Source organism: Gasterosteus aculeatus, chromosome 15 (assembly GCF_964276395.1).
Source record: "Gasterosteus aculeatus chromosome 15, fGasAcu3.hap1.1, whole genome shotgun sequence".
NCBI classification, from domain to species: Eukaryota; Metazoa; Chordata; class Actinopteri; order Perciformes; family Gasterosteidae; genus Gasterosteus; species Gasterosteus aculeatus.
In genome coordinates this window covers 5,489,147-5,505,348 of record NC_135703.1, presented here as the reverse complement: position 1 = coordinate 5,505,348, position 16,202 = coordinate 5,489,147, and the positions used below count along the sequence as shown (strand labels likewise).

The 16,202-nt window shown below is 45.0% G+C and overlaps 1 protein-coding gene across 1 annotated transcript; it reads right to left on the bottom strand.

The window, feature by feature from the left end:
• Window positions 1–1,042: 1,042 nt before the first annotated feature.
• On the bottom strand, window positions 1,043–6,033 carry syf2 (SYF2 pre-mRNA-splicing factor). The gene is made up of 7 exons (XM_040200118.2): window positions 5,928–6,033; window positions 5,475–5,576; window positions 5,233–5,358; window positions 4,580–4,697; window positions 2,801–2,891; window positions 2,167–2,265; window positions 1,043–1,435 (listed from the first exon to the last, which is right to left on the bottom strand). The coding sequence occupies exons 1-7, from the start codon at window positions 5,943–5,945 to the stop codon at window positions 1,270–1,272; spliced, it is 720 nt and encodes a 239-aa protein (XP_040056052.1). The 5' UTR covers window positions 5,946–6,033; the 3' UTR covers window positions 1,043–1,269.
• Window positions 6,034–16,202: the final 10,169 nt, after the last annotated feature.

Here is a 16,202-nt window from a genome sequence, read left to right as displayed (position 1 = left end):
GGTTTTCCTGTTTGTTTCCAACCATGAGTCAAAACGTTTGCTGCAAGAAAAGCCTAGATCTAGTTTGAGGCAACAAAACTGATCACATGTGAAAACGGGTACACTGAGATCATGCTCTTGGGTTTATACGTGCTGCATTCTCATGACCACATGGGGGCAGTATTGTCATGAGTGCCAAAAAGTAACACAACTGCATCCATGTGTGACAGTCACTATCTAGGAATCACAGCTCCACTCATATTTCTGGGGTTTTGTACACTGCATTCAATGCTCTTATTGCCACAAGGTAATCACGTTTAAATTAAAAGGTAAAACCGCTTTAATCACACCTGAGGATGAATACGTATTAACAGGTGTTCTTTTACTGGGCTTAAAGAGGTGCTCGTTGGGCCAGGGAACACTTTGCCTTGAATGAATCAAAGATGTCATTTTCCCAGAGTCACCAATGAAAATTTATGCACTGTTGTATGCGTCCTAGCCAATATCCCATAGGCTAATCAGATTAGAATATCACAATCATGTACTTGAACATTTAATCCACTCCCTTTAGAGCTGCGTCGGGTATCAAGGGCATCACCTGAAGACCTCCCTCCTCTTCGTTCAATAACATGGCTCTTTTTGTACGTTGACCTTCACAAAGGATCCCATAAATGTGTTCTGTTTTGGTTCCAAAGAATTGATTCATCCAGACTAGAAAAAGATTGTTCTAAATATGTAAACCATGGCATGTTTTATTCCTCTGACTGCGTAATGGGGCTGCATGGGAACTTCTGGTCCTTTATCTGCTGCTACGGTCACATGGCTTTCCTGCTCATGTCGCAGCTTGGGGCAACTTAGCCAGACACAGATGGAGATAATGAATAAATTGAATTGCTCAATTGTTGGGTCCTTATCTCTTGTGCACCAAAGTACATGCTTTTGGTCGCCATCTTCGGCTAAATGTGGCCCCAAGGTTTGATGGTAGTTAACGGTAGTTTGTTCTCACGCTCACGTCTCCCGTCATGAGACCACACGCAGGGAGCCACAGAAACACAAACAAGTGTGCGAGATAACGGCAAGCGGTTTATTTAAAAGGATTAAAAAAAAAAATCACCACAGCTGTTTTAACTAATAGTACTGTACAAAAGGACACCACACGTCTTGGAAATAACTGAATTATCTTTCGGCTCACAACAACCTCGGCTCGTATACTTAAGACCACCGCTTTAGACTGCGGAGTCCATTCCTTCCTTCGATACATCAAAAATTACCCAGCAGAAGAAGCAGCATCTAGACAGCTGTGCCTCTCTCCAGGTTTTGCTTGATCTCCGCCGTGTATTTGCCGTAGAAGCGCTCGGCCTTCTTGTTGAACTTGGCGTTCCTCTCGTTGATGTAGTCGATGTCCGCGTCGTCGTTGTATGCCCTGCGTCGGCTGTACTTGGCCCGCTTCTCTATCCTGGCAAATCGCAGAATGAAAGCAGCTTAGGGAGGACGTCATAAACGGGGCCATGGCATAACCAATAACAATTATAGGCTACAGGCGATTATACCGAGGGTGAGAATTTAAATGTGGCGACGGAAAATCTATAGTCGGTCAGTTAAATGTGAGGAACATTAAAAGATGTAGCAGCTTTTCCTATTTTGGCAAAAAGGTCACTAAGTCAGTATTTTCCCCACATAATTTATTATGACTGAAATAATCGCATATTTCCAAACCTCACACTGCATTTGTGGTGTACCAGCACCGGAAAAAGGGTCTGAATGTCCCAGCTGTCTTTCTAAAATGCATATTTAGTCAGGGTGCTAAAATTGCTCAGAGGAAAACTTCACCCACAAAACAGGCAACTTTTCCTCCCTGGTTACCTTTAATTCTTGAAGATTTACATTTTCTCTTGTAGAATTAATTGAGAGATTCCGCCGCTCATTGTGAAGGCGTGTGAGAAAAATAAAAGTTCCCCTCAAAGAACTCCAGGTGACCCTGGCGGGTGATCGATCGATACACACATGGTTTTGGGTGTGAAGTATTCCTCTTACAGAGTCATGATGAAACTCGCTCGTCAGCCGGGTCGTTAGAAGGATCTTCGCGGTGTTCCCAGCGAGTCAAACGGATGCTCTCTGTGCCGGCACGGTGTGAGATGAAAAAGACCGCCACGCGGCGTCTTTGTGGGGTTCTAGAGGGCAACTTACTGTTTCTCGACATCTTCCACCATGCGGTCAATGCCGTCCTTTGAGGGGACGTGGGTGCCGTGGATCAGGCTGTTGGACGTCGGGTGGAAGTCCTCACCGCTGTGGAAGGAATTAGACACGCATAACCAGAGATAATCACGATTTGAACATGCTGAAAAATGGCTCCTCTATTCCATCATTGTGAGCGCCGTCACCCCAATGAAAGATAAGATGGCCGCGGGGGGAAATGTGCTTGTGCATCCTTCACGGTTCTGCATGAACGTCAGTCTTTTGAGGGCAAATAACCTGGAGGCAACGGTCTCTTCTTCGAACTGAAGTGTGCGTGCACTGCACACACACCAAGATATTTATGAATTTCGTCTGTGCCGTTTCAAAACAGACCTCGGGGCAAGTGAGGAGGGCACTAAACTTAATGTATAGAAAATGCTTTGTGCACATGTGATGAGAGGATTCCGAGAGGACTACGCCCGGCCCAATGATTCATTTTACTTGACTAGCGATGTCACAGTTCCGGTCGTGACACTAGAGACGTCTCATGTCGGGATTCTCATGGCCCGGTTAGAGGGAAAGCACAGACTTAATGGCAATAGAAAGACATGGCAACAAGTCCCCCAACACAGTTTTGGTCACTCACCAATCCTCTCTCTGCTTCTCATAGCTTTCCATGTCGGGTCGGATTTGCCTGGTGAGCCTCTGGTACTGTCGGAATTGGGCCTCAGCATAACCTGCAGTCCGTTGTGGGAGACGGAGAGAAATAAAAAATGAAGTAAGAATTACCGGAACAAACGACAAACAGGCACGAGGCTTCGCAAAACACCCCACGGCCAGTTTTGGGGGCGCTATCAATAGCAGCAATATTTATGAGACGCGTCAAGCCTTTTCTTTCTTGAGGGGATTAAATTCAAACCAGTTTGAGTGGATTAACATCCCAAGAGAGAGAGATTCTTACTGCAACCAGTGCTCCATTCACTGCCGTTACATATGGTTTTAGGTGGCAACGCTTCTCTGTTTGGAAGTGGGAAAACTTGTCAAAAGGTCACATTGAATGGTAGAGGAGAACACGGTGAACCACTCGTTTACTCAAGAGTATTAAATTACCATTTACTAAAATGAGTAGACTGAGGTTCTGTGGTCTCATGCCTAAAATAAAGCGGTTTGATCCAATCGCTATGCAATCAGTGACGAGCACTTGAAATATGACGGCCAAACCCTGATTCCATTAGGTTTGAAAGTGACAAAGGATTTATTTTTGAGCTTCATTAATTCCAGCAGCTATTTATTTGTTTCAGCTGATATAAGGTCAGTGCCAGCATGAGTCAAGTAACTGAAAGACTGCCACCTTTGGGTTCTTTCTACCAAATAAAGTTGGTTGAAAAGTTGGCCTGTCAAAAGATTAAAAAAACAACAACAAATGAATCCCACATTTAGAAATGCATCAATTGAGATAAATTTCTGCTGTGCTTGTGCAGTTTGCTTTGCTCACAACTCTCCATCGTTTGACGGCCGTGTTTGAAGTGCCAACAATCTCCCGACATTCAGCCAGGACGTTTTCCAAACCACTGTCTAGCCTAGCAGCTACCAACACGTTACCAGGGTTGATGACATATTGGTACCGGTTCCTATACATCCGGTACCTACAGCAACGCAGTTTTTGGTGCCTCAGCCGATTGAAAAACTTTGTTTACGTCGCAGCAGCTAATGCTAGCCTGCCGCTTGCGTAGCTACAGTAGCTAGCTAGCCATCTACCTTCTATTTACATTTATTAAAGTCAATGTTTCCCCCCCATGATACAATCAATACATTCTGCCACACGGTAGATATGCTCTCGTGCCTCATGCAGCTCTTCTGTGTTGCACCAGCTGCAATAATGACGTCAATACATTGAGACAAGCAAGGAGCGTCAATCAAACAAATTCTTTCAATATATTATCTTTAGTTCCTGCACAACAACCGTAAATCAAAAATGATGACGAGGATTAATATTCCCCAAATTCCATTGAACTAATAAATACACTTCCGGCTCCTACAGAGGATGAAACACTAAGTAAACCTTTTAAACAGTTAATATAATGTTAAAAAGTTAAAAAGGTCAAAGCTGTACATTGAAGTGTTTTTTTAATGTTTAATTTATTTATATTTACAGTATTGTTTATACAGTTAATATATTGTTCAATTGTGAAGAAAATTGCACCCCTTTTTCCCCTAAAGTTTAGGCACCGGTATTGTTTTAAAAGTGGAAAAAACCAAACAATAACCATCCCGACATGTTACGTCGCTGATGTTTCTTGTGTCTCCAGTATCTCATACGTTTGTTCAAACGCTGTTTATTGCTAGAACTAAAAGTGTACACTCTACCGAGTACATCACCGCCAAGAGACCCCTGTGCATCCTCACTGAAGACCCCAACACCAACCTGCAAATCCAGTGTCGGGGTTCTTCTTCTTCTTCTTCCTCTCCCACCGCTCTGCATCCTCAGCGGTGATTTCAAGCAGCTTCACTCTGTGATAGTCCTCCCCTCGTTCAGCACATTCCTGGGGGAAAACCATTAATATGGTACATATGTCAACCAGATTTAATATTTCACGAACAAACTACCACTATGCAGACTTGATGTCATTATTCAAGGTGTACAGGTGCATTTGTGTCTGTTCCCCAAAGGGAAACCAATTGGATGACTACCATTATCATGGGGTAATATATATACGCTATGAATATGTCACACGTGTAGGGAATTCATGCGTTACAGCAGCAGTCAAACAAGTAGTGGTCCTCTACCTGTGGATTAAATACAAGGTAATCTATTAAATATATTACCCAGTGCTATTTTACAAAATCAAAATACTTTGTCTCCACTTTAACAAACTACACAAACCCATATAAATCATTTTATGGTACTAAAGCTTTACGACAAGTACCAGAAAACGTGGAGAGAGAAATTATATCTTACACATATGTGCTTAGAGTACTTAAGTCTGCAAACGTGTCTGATCGGGGACACGTCACCATTGTGCATATGCACAGAACTACAGCGTTTAGAACTAGTGGAATGCTCGGGGGCGTAATCACTTTTTTCTTTTCGTCTTCAGCGACCTCCCACTCCAGTCGGGCTTTCTTGGCCTCCCAGTTCGTAGGAAGTTTCAGCCTTTTGTCCTCCTCCACAACCTCCTGGTGATTGATCTTACGTGCTTCATTCTGCAACGGAAGATAACACATGACGTCAAATGCAACGTACCGGAAATAAAACATCCACTGACTTCAGAGCTGGCCTCCATAACCTGACGTTGTTTTTAATTACTCGCTCTACTCACCCGCTTGAAATGTAACTCTCGAAATTTACGAAGTCTCGCTTCCCTCTTCAGAGAGACGTCGGCTTCCGTCTGTTGCTCCTCTTCCGTTGCTGTCGCGGACTCCTGGAGATACCGACAGTTGTTTTTTTTTTTTACCGTTAGATACACAAGGACATTGCGTTACCGAACGAGACTTTTAATGAACAACGCTAGATCCACAAACACACACGAAAGCCCAAAGTATCGAGACAGATGTTTACAGTGAGTGGAACGTCCCGTGTAGACGGGATCGCGTCATTTAGCACTCGTTAGCTTAGCACAACGACGCGAGAACGTAAACAAAGTGAGGGGCAGAAACACACTCTGGCGGACAAATTAGAAGTCTCCGTTAAATAAATGGTATTAATTGACTTTAATTTGCCACAGAATCAAATTATTTGTGAAGTTTGACACACAACTAGAGAAATGACTAACCTCAACACGGGACGCCATTGTTGCACTGAAAGGAGGCTGAGACCGGAAGTGTGACGTCTACACCGGATATTACGCACCACATAAACATTTTACGTTTGGTTATTTTGTCAGATTTTTTTTTGTATTACATTGTGCACAGTTCAAGAAGTTGACATTTTATGTTTTATACAACATTTGAAAATGGTGTGTATAAAGGAGGCTGTCCAAAAATGAAATGTACTAAAAATAATTGTGTAACTGAGTAAGCCGCCATAGTCTCTCTCTCTCGATCACGATTCTGTGAAAGATTGTTACATCATTCCTGTTGGACGCAGCGCGAGGCATTTCCTTTTTAAACCAGATGGTATTGGGCAATTTCACAGAACTTCTGTGGATGCTTTACATCTTTTTTTGTTTTCAACCAAATTTGAATGTCCACCGGGAGAAATAATAATCATAACAAAAATGAAATCAATTCAATAATATTAATTATAATAATGTGAATATCAGCTACTACTACTAATTACTATTATTACAAAAGTAGTCATTATAATAATGATAATAATCATTATTATTATCCACTATAATTATCAACTACTTTTATAATAATAGTCCCATCCCAATAACAACGTTACTTTTATTATTAATGATGTGCCCGAAAGTGTTTGCTGATATCTGAAAACTGGCAATTCTGTAAAGTATAGTGTCTTCAGAGTCAAGTTACTCAACGTAAAATCCATGTTAAACCTGTAATATCACCGCAAGAAAGTCTTCAATTATTTGTCGTAATTAAATGATCTTTTCATCATGGCACCGCAGCGTGCCAAGGTAATTGCCAGGCATCATGAATCCCACAGAAAGTCTTTGTAAGTCCTTTTGAACCGGGCCATCTCATTTTCCTTTTGAAGTTTTGATTCATTGAAAAATACTGCTGAACGAATGAAAACTGGCAGGATGCAGAGAGAAAGTAATTATGAATATGACTGGAGGTTATACAGCGAGAGGCTTGAAAGGTCGAGCACAAAGTCATCAGTGTGCCACACAGAGAGTCTCTTCAGGCTCCCATAAACTCAATTGTTATGGGGTTTTTTTGCTCCAGAGAAATGGAATCTCATACCTATTACCATGCATGTTATTTTGACCCACGTAAGAACACAAGTATACATTTGGGCCTCAAGCCTCCAAATATGATTCCATAATCAGAACAGGAGACAAAAGTAAACACTCTTCAGAGCCATCGGAAGCATGTTTGACTTACCAAAATGGATGTGCTACACTTTTGATTGTATTCTACTAATAGAGCTATTTTGAAGGATGTAATTAAGTTGGGTTTAGAGTCTTAGATTAAAGCATCCTCTAGATCACAGGCAACGTTAATGGAGTGATGCATTTTCACTGGAAACCAGATGGGAGCACATCACAACAGACCAAAACATTATAGGCTTCAGTAATGGGCTCCGTCATTGCCATACAGAAGAGAAAACATCAAGATGAATACGTCTCAGATGAAGAGAGTGTAACAGCAAAGTAGCAGGCAAAGAGGTGAGGAAGCCAATGAGCTCAGTTCAAATCTACAATGGCAGAAAGCGGAGACACGATCGGGAGAATTTACAGAGCGTTTTATGGGCGTCTTCCTTGTCTTCAGTAGCTGATGACGTCGCCCACACGTCCTTAACACTTCTCAAGTTCTCTCAGAAGTAAACTTAACTGCCCTCAGGGCGCATTCACTCACGGCCCCCGAGCCTCCGACGTGTTTGGCTTAGACGGAGAGCCGGTCGGCACGGACCCACGTGACGGTTGCAGCGTCACGTTTAACGTACCCTGTCGTGAACGAACCTCACGTGTACGGAATATGTGCACAAGACAGGAACATTTAAGTTCACCGCTTTGCCCTTCACATGTCACAGTGGAGATTGGCTTGAATTCAATTTGAAATTCAAACTGGCTTTGTGACAGGCGACGTGATGGATCTAAGCGGTGCTGTCGCTGCCATTTAAGGCCTACTAAACTTTGGTGCGTTGCGATCTCACACGTGTCGGGGGGCCACCCAAAAAGGCTGAACAGTCACTCCTCGATATTAACTTTTCCACTCAGGCAAATCGAGCCTGAAATAGAGTAAGATTATATGTGCAAATAAATTGCACTTTTCGGGGCGCGTTTCTAAATACACAGCAGACCTCGCGGTCGTTTTAAAACCATGAATCAAACCGGACATGATATTAGTTCAGTTTGCCGCACGCTGTGAACCAGATACTATGTTTTCTGTACACACAGACAGACATATAGCTGGCGCTGTGATCATGCTCTTAATAAGAGTTACTGTAGATAGCACATGGAGAGGGGGGCGGGCGCTTGCCGCACATACAGCTGCTTCACATCTGGAACTTAATATAAACATCATGGCCAATAAAATCATTCCATTTCCTTAATTACTATTCCTGTCATTTCCGCACTAAAGGAAAAGTTATTAATTCAGGGCCAACAAAAACAGGCTTCTCCTCCACGAAGAGCGGCTCCTGAAGCGTCGCCACCCTGACTACAGGCCGCTGTCACTGGACTAGAACCACAGGCTCCTGCCGCACTCCGCCGGCGTGTGTTTGTGTGAATGTGTAACAGCGTGTGTGTGTGTGTGTGTGTGGGGAACCGAGGCCAAGGCGCTGCAGACACGAACGGAACACAAGATGGCGTCTCGTTTTCCGTCCCTGCCACCTTGTTCTCAACACCATTCATATCACTCTCCCGTTACATCTATTCTTTCCTTTGTTTCCCTCTCCGACATGCTTTCTAAGGCTTTCCGCTCCATGTTGGATCGCGGGCTTGTCAACGTAACATGTGAGATGATGTGACGAGTACTTTCTGTGGCCATACACGCTGTGAGTGAGAAATGCAGATTCCTCACAGGGTCGTATGTCATCAAGTTCATTTCCAGCCCAGGCATTCCTCACACAGTCCATCATAACCCTCCATCCTATGCAGTCAAAAACGGCATCCCGTTGATTTGTTGCCGCGGCGGTTCAAGACATATCCAAAGGGCATGGATGAATGGAGTGAACACAGAGCTATTTGGACGAGGGTCCTTGTAAAAGTGTCTGACTCCAAGCATCTTTGTGTCAACACAGATGCCAGTGTATGGGAGCTCTTATAGATCCTCCCCTGGGGGCAAAATAAGGCTAATGCGGCTCAGATTGTGCTGTTGATGAATTGACACGCCACTAGCTCATCTGATTGCCAACGGAAGCCAATCAGAGGGGAAGAGGATTCGGGGAGCGACGCGTATACTTACACAGAAGACGCATGTGTGCACTCAAATACCACCAGTTTGGTTGTCAATGCTTTTGCTCCACCACACACAATTAAGATCCCAATTAAAGGCCATTATGGGTTTTCCACTAGCAGCAACCACAAGGAGAGCAGCTCCACGGCCCGTATATTGCGGGCACACAGATGTCTCCTGTGTTGTCATCCAAAGAAACTCAGACTGATCCGCAAACTTTTATGATCGTAATTACTGATCAACATTAAAGTGCAACAACAATATAAACTCAGAGGACGCAATAAAAAACAGAAAAGTCTGAGCGATTCCGGTAAAACGGGCCAAGTGGGACCATGAGAGAGGATGTTTTTGTGAGATGTTCATCATGAGTACAAAAGTGAACTAATGAGCTTGACTGAAGCCACCTTCTCCTACAGACCTGCAAAGTCCCATTTACCACAAGAGGGAGGCATTTCCCTGATATTTCACCAGACATTAGCTTCCTATTAAATCACAATGGGCATAAGTCTATTCCGTACTTATGCAATTGTGTTTCTGTAACCCACACCCAGAGCCGCCAACAGACTGGAGTTCTCACCACAGATGAAAGCGCTGGGCTGCGTATCTGCTGCGAAGCATCTACCCGACCACGGTGCCCTCAGACGAAGTTCAACCCGAGTGCCTTCGCCCAGAGCGTGGCCCAAAAGCATCATGGGTTCCTGCTTTCGAATTCCCATCCTCTTACCCAGTGACCTTAATGAGAGGGTGAAGTTCTCACTTGGCCAAACAATACGCTGTTGTAGAGGGCCATAAGATGTGGCCAGTCAACAGCTTCCGGACATGCAGCTGCGCAGGCTTTCTGATCTGTCCCCGACCTGACACGCGAAATCAGTTGCCAGATAAAATAGCCTCACACGAACACACACGTGTCAAAAGGCTGGTTGGCAAGCACATGTTGCACAAGCACACACACACACACACACACACACATACACAGACAAAGTGAATCCCATTCCCACCCAATTTTGGGCTCTGAGAACTTACTTAGTGCATAAACCGCTGTGGCTCCTTTTATCTCCAGTTCAAAGCAATGGATCTAATTCCTAATCTGATGAGAAAAACCAGTGCTAAATATCTAAAACAAGTGTCAATAACAACAACACCACAGAGTTGCTGAGTGATAAATGAGCTCTTTCTTCATGGTCACTATGGTTTATTCTCTGAAATCTTTCGGCCTTGAAGGGGGCTTTTATATTCATCAACAAACACTTATTTTTTAGGAGGGAACATTTCAATTTATTCTTTCAGAATTTCCCCCTGGGAATGAGGTCAAAGTTGGCTTTGCAATGCAAAAAAATGTAATGATTAGATCATGTCAAAGCATTTATAGAAAAAGTTTGCGTTGTTTGGGAACACATTTTGCAACACTAACATAATAACCAATTGAGGTGACAAATTCATTCTTGATGGTTGGAAACACCATTTGAGACCCAAAAACGTACCATTTGGTTGTGGATCTGGAGCTGATTTGAAAGCTGTGTGTTTCTCTATATATTATTTATATAGTGCTCTGGAAAAAAAGAAAAAGGTCAGTAACAGTTACTGAGTGGATTTTCTATTTCAGAAATTAATTCATATAAATAAGTAAATATAGTATGAAGTACATACTATTACAATTGATGATCACTTTTTTGTATTTTTCTTATTTCTTTGAATTATAATTTAACACTTTGGGCTTTCGGCCTGTTTGTACTTCATATTTTTGAGTTAGTTTTATTTATGTCGAGTTCCCCAAACGTGGCCAGAGGCTGAGTATTTTCAGATCTGTTCTACAAAAATTCTGATGTTGTTTTGTATCACAGAAAAACAAAAAGATTGCTATTTTATCATATCAGCTGTGTTGTAGATCCGGCGAGCCTCCAGCACTACTTAATTTGTGCACAAACACATTTGTCACCTTGTATTAGAACCCGTGACTACCAAATATAATTAACAAGAAAGGCGATTGATGCTGCTAAAACCGGCTGAACTGGTCACCAGTGTGAAATTGGCCCTATTTGGTCCATCAAGTCATGACGGTTCTGTGGGTGCTCCGAATCGTTAAAAGCAGACGTACACGTGGGGGGGGGGGATATTCCAGAGTCAATAAGCTGTCTCAGCCAGTCTATCTGCAGTGATGTAGGGCTAAGTGTGCGAGTAGATAAGGTGTTTCCTCTAATGTGGGCTATAATCTGACCCTCTTCGGCACAGATTGCTGCGGAAAATGTTCGGCGCAAATTCCCTTTTTTGTGTGGGAGGGAGAACTGGGAATGAACAAAACACAGGAATGTAGTGCAGCAGCAAAAACACATTTGGCAAAAAGGAGAGAAGGAAAGGAAAGGAGAGCATTGGGCAGAACGAGCCTGGGCAACGTGTAAACAGAGTGTAGAAACCAGATATGGCCGATCCTAAAGGTAATATACAGAGAATGCGTTTAGCAGAGTCCATTAAAGCCAAAAGCCTCCGAGGGAACGCTTCTCGCCAGACACGGACCTCTGATGGAGGTAGCCAAGACACTCTAGCTCCAGGTTAGCCTCTCACTGAGTAATGGACCGGGGTGTTTTCAGACTCCCATGGCCCCTCGCGAGCCCCCTATGATGAAGTTAGAGAGCAAGCGAGAGAGAATGAGCCGTGCCCGTCTCCTGTTGCTGTTGAATGTAATTTCGTATCGTATTGCAGCGGAAGCCCAACTGACAGAGGAGGAATCTATCGAATTCAGCTCAGACATCACAATAATATTGAGTCTTGTTTATGAACACGCAGTCAGGATGTTTCGGGAGAAACATTCGGTTTGAATGCTCCCAGCGCTCAGCGAGGAGCTCCGGTGTGCTGACAGCGACCTGGAAGAGAGGCGTTTAAAAGGAAACAGACATTTCCGCTGTAGCACCTCGTCTCATATCAAACGCTTTGTTGGACTGATAAAACTTTCATCAATGTCATTTGTTTCTAATACATGAAACATTTGTGCTTCCACGTGCAAAACTTATTTATTTAAATAGGCAACGAATATCCTACAGCCAAAGTGTGGATGTTGTTGTAGCTGAATGCTAATGGCAGCATGCTAACAGGCTGAAAATGACACCGCTAACATGACGCCATTCATCATGTGTATTGTTCACGGCGTTTAGCGTGCTTGCATGGGCATATTAGCACTGAACACACTTCCTATGACCTGACGGTGGCGCTAAATGAAAAGCTGCAAGATCAATTGACCTCCACCTGAGAAACAGAGCACCCCCCCCCCCTCATGTTGTCATTCAATGCATCCCCATGTCTTTTAGTTCTGCGGTTAACCGACTCTTGGCTCGCTCCTCCGGTGCGACGCCATCTCTTATTATAATGCCATCGCCCCCGCCTGCCAAGCCGTGGAGAATGATGTCACTTCCACCCTCCGTCACGGTGGTTTGGGTTTGGCCACTGGTGCATGGGACAATTTGTGCCCTACTAGGAAGCCCCCGAGCTCCTCACTTGGCGACCAGCCACGACGTCCACATCCTCTCTCAGTTTCATGCAGCCCTGCGTTTCAATTCGACAGCCAGCGCTTGACTCTGCCCTCATTTTCGCTTGTGCTCATTTTAATGCTTCCACGTTAAGAAGCCCCCCAACCGCCCTCCCTCCCTGTTCTCTTTCCTTCACGGCGTACGTGGTCTCCACTCCTGTCATTTTCCCCCCGGTGGCTTTGTAGTTGTGTTGCGAGGCGGTAAGGAGCCGGGCTGGGCTGATGTATGGCTCCTGCAGAGGAAACACGGCACAGGCAACGGGGGAATGTGGGAATGCACGCACGGCACGATGCCCGCTTGGCCCGGCCCGCGCTGCAGTGTGTTCAGAGGCAGCCTTTCTTCCCTCGCCAGGTAGGCGGGGGATGAAAGAGGCCACTGGGAGGCTGTCGGGTGGACGAAGGCCTGGGATCAAACAGCAGAGGCAGTGGAGGGTGGTGGTGGGGGTTGGTGGGTTGTGTGAGGGTCGGTCAATCGAGTGGAAGGTTTTAATTCGCGTGTGATTAATTACTGCACCGCCCTCCACCTCAAATAGCTGTTCATGAGAATGCTCAACTCTGGTTTTGGAATATTACCGAGGCCATTAATGACCCATTAAAATGTTAGACGCTCTGTTTCACTTCCTTCCCTGATATGAATCAAAATAACATGCAACATCTAAAAGAAAACAGATCCTGCGCTGCTTATCGTAAACGAAAATTCTTAATGTTATTATTAGTATTTATAGTTTCAGCCGTGCGTTAAATAGCTACTCTATGTGTACTAGCAGGGAATATTGTAGGCTGCAACATTTTTTTAATATTAGCATGGTCCAGACCTTGATTCATTCTCTGCATTCTGTACATGCGGTTGGGAATTTAACATACTTGCAATGTGACTAAGATGCATTTGTTGTCCTTGAAGCGCCTCATTATCAAAGCCCTTCCTGGCTCTGGCGTGTGGGTTCTCGGCGGGGAATCCCAGCCCAGAGGCGGCGGTGAGGACGGGACAAACCAAGCGGCACTCTCAGGCTCCGGCCGGAGAGCAACGAAGGAGATGACACTCGTCATTTGGAGGTTCGGGCCTAAATGCTTCCACTCGGGAGGGACTTAACGATCCCAGCGGCCTTTTAAACCCACGTCTCAGAACACTCAGAGGGAGAGGGAGTTGTAAAAATCAAGACTAAAATATGTATGAATTCAGTCTGTAAAAAGAGATATACATCATCTTTGTGGGAATGGGTTATGAGGGTCAGAGGGAGGTACTTTTTAAAATTTTGAGTAATGCAAATAAGTCAATGATGATGGTGCAATTTTACCCTTAACGCAGTTATTATCAATATTTGTACACTCATAATTCCAATTCTTGTAGAATTAGAATCCAGCTTTGCAACTCCCCTCAACTACTTAGAAGCGTAAAGCATCTTTCTGTCTTGGTTTCGGTTCACTCTCACTACTACCAGGCATCCGAAAACGCCATCAACCGCCTCCAATCTTCCTGCCCGGCCCACAGACAACAGACAAGATTTAGCGACCAGCCAGTGAACATAGTGGAGCGCCGCTTATTCCGGATGTATTAAAAATGCAACTGTTTACGAACAATTTGTCGCCTTAAACGAATGTTAATGTTATTGTTACTGGGCGGCCAAACGTTCATCGCTGCCGTTTTTAAAATCTGCACGTTCCAGAAACACTCGATGTTGTGTTCAGGCTACACACGACATGTCAGTGATCGAAACCAGACATTGTTTAGGGGATTTCTGTCTGTACCTCTGAAATTAAAGTTCATGTTTCATGTTTGAAAGCCGAGCATATTTCACAGAGGCATCCACGGTCGGGAATACACAATCAATGTAATTTAGGTCTTACTCTGCGCTCTCGTACCGTCCTCGTTTACAGTTGAATGCAATCGCTTTACTGGCTCAGTCGTTCCCGGGCTGAAGCGGTGGGGCCCTGCCAGTCGTCGTGGTTACTATAAAAACTAATCATTTCAATTTCCTTGTATCTTATTTCATCCCTGTACTTTAATCACGGTCTATGGGAGGCGCCAATGTTTCCCCATGAGTGGCGTCTGCTAAAGAGAGTAGAAGTTCAGAGCGTGCCGTTGTAGCTGGCACTCGGGCAGAGACATCCATACTTCTGCATTTAATGACTGCGCTGGAGTTCAAGCGATTAGAGCTCATCGTGGAGGAGCTGCGTGCCCTTTTGATCTTGGAATCCTGCAAATGAAGTCGAGGGGAAAGACAGAGACGAATCACCTGCGGTTTTGGAAAAATCACTTAGAATGGACGGGCTTTCCAAGCTGATAGGGGGTGAAAAAGGTTTGATCTTTGCCGCTCTAGAGGGAAGAGAGATAGGACCCGTTGTTTCTGCAAATGTGTGGGAGGTAAAAAAAAAAAAAGAAGAAGGGAAATAGAGAAAGGGCTTTGGTTTCCTGGACACAAATTCTTCAACATGAAAACATATGCAACACTAAAACAATGTAAGCATGAGGCAGTGTGTCAGTCTCAGGCCAGTGAAGAATTATGGCCTCCGTCTGCTCCATTAATTAACAGCCATTCAGACAGGAAACCAGAGCCAGCGCTCCGGTCCGCTTTCATGTCTCATCCCATTTGCCTGCAGAAACCTCATTTTTCATTATTTACTGCATCACTTCCAGACCGATGATCATCAATATAGTGTAAATGAAGGGAGGGCGAGATCTTTTCTGAAGTTGCGCTTCGCTGTTGAAATATCGGCCCGCGGTGCGCGCTGTGAGCGGAGCCCTCAGTGGGCTGTCACAGCGTGACATTAAAAGGGCGGCCTCGTACGGCAACACGTCCGGGCGTAACAATAATGAACCTCGGGGACTTTGAGAGCGGGAGGAAAGTGGACGCGAGTGTTTTATGATCTGGCAGCGCCGTGGACAAAGCAAATAATCGCCAGACACAGAGGAGCAGGTAGTTTCACTTAACCTCTGCTCGGGGCTGAGCGCCGGCTTAACTGGAAGCACATTGCCGCGGAGTGCTTCGCTGGAGGGGGGGGGGCGACGGGGGGAGAGGCTGAGTGTTCCTATCAACCGACCCGCCAATTAAAAGATCCTTCTGCGGTGCCGAGGTGCAGGACAGCGTCAATCCCGTCCCGCAGTATAGCCGACGATACATAGATCTGTAGAAGGTCCCTCCGGTTACCCAACAGCCACACGACAGGTAGCAAGACACAGAAGGCCTGCGGGAGTCAGGACTTTGGAAGGTGTACCTGCATGGTCAACTGCAGGAGAGAGCAGTGGACTGAAGTTCTCTGTTTACTGGATGTTTGTGGCCTGTGGCTTTGTCCTCCCTCCTCCCCATTAGTGTGTTTGGTGTTGTTCGCAAACCCACTGGCCCATCAGTAAATGGGGCCACTCCTGAAGGCACCGCAGCCGCAGAAACCCTTTAGAGGGATGAGATGTATGGCGAGTGGGAGGAAGCGGCCGCGGCGGGGATGCAAGGAGACGTACCAGCATGCGCGCGCGAGCAGGACGGCATCGCGCGGGGATGTCGCGCGTGCG

Bases quoted from the DNA above. Each gene is read 5' to 3' on its own strand.
- syf2 (XM_040200118.2), bottom strand. The intron at 4,698-5,232 runs GTGATTACGCCC...GTTTTCCCCCAG, and splicing joins CTGAAGACGAAAAGAAAAAA to GAATGTGCTGAACGAGGGGA. The intron at 1,436-2,166 runs GTAAGTTGCCCT...GCGATTTGCCAG, and splicing joins GTGGAAGATGTCGAGAAACA to GATAGAGAAGCGGGCCAAGT.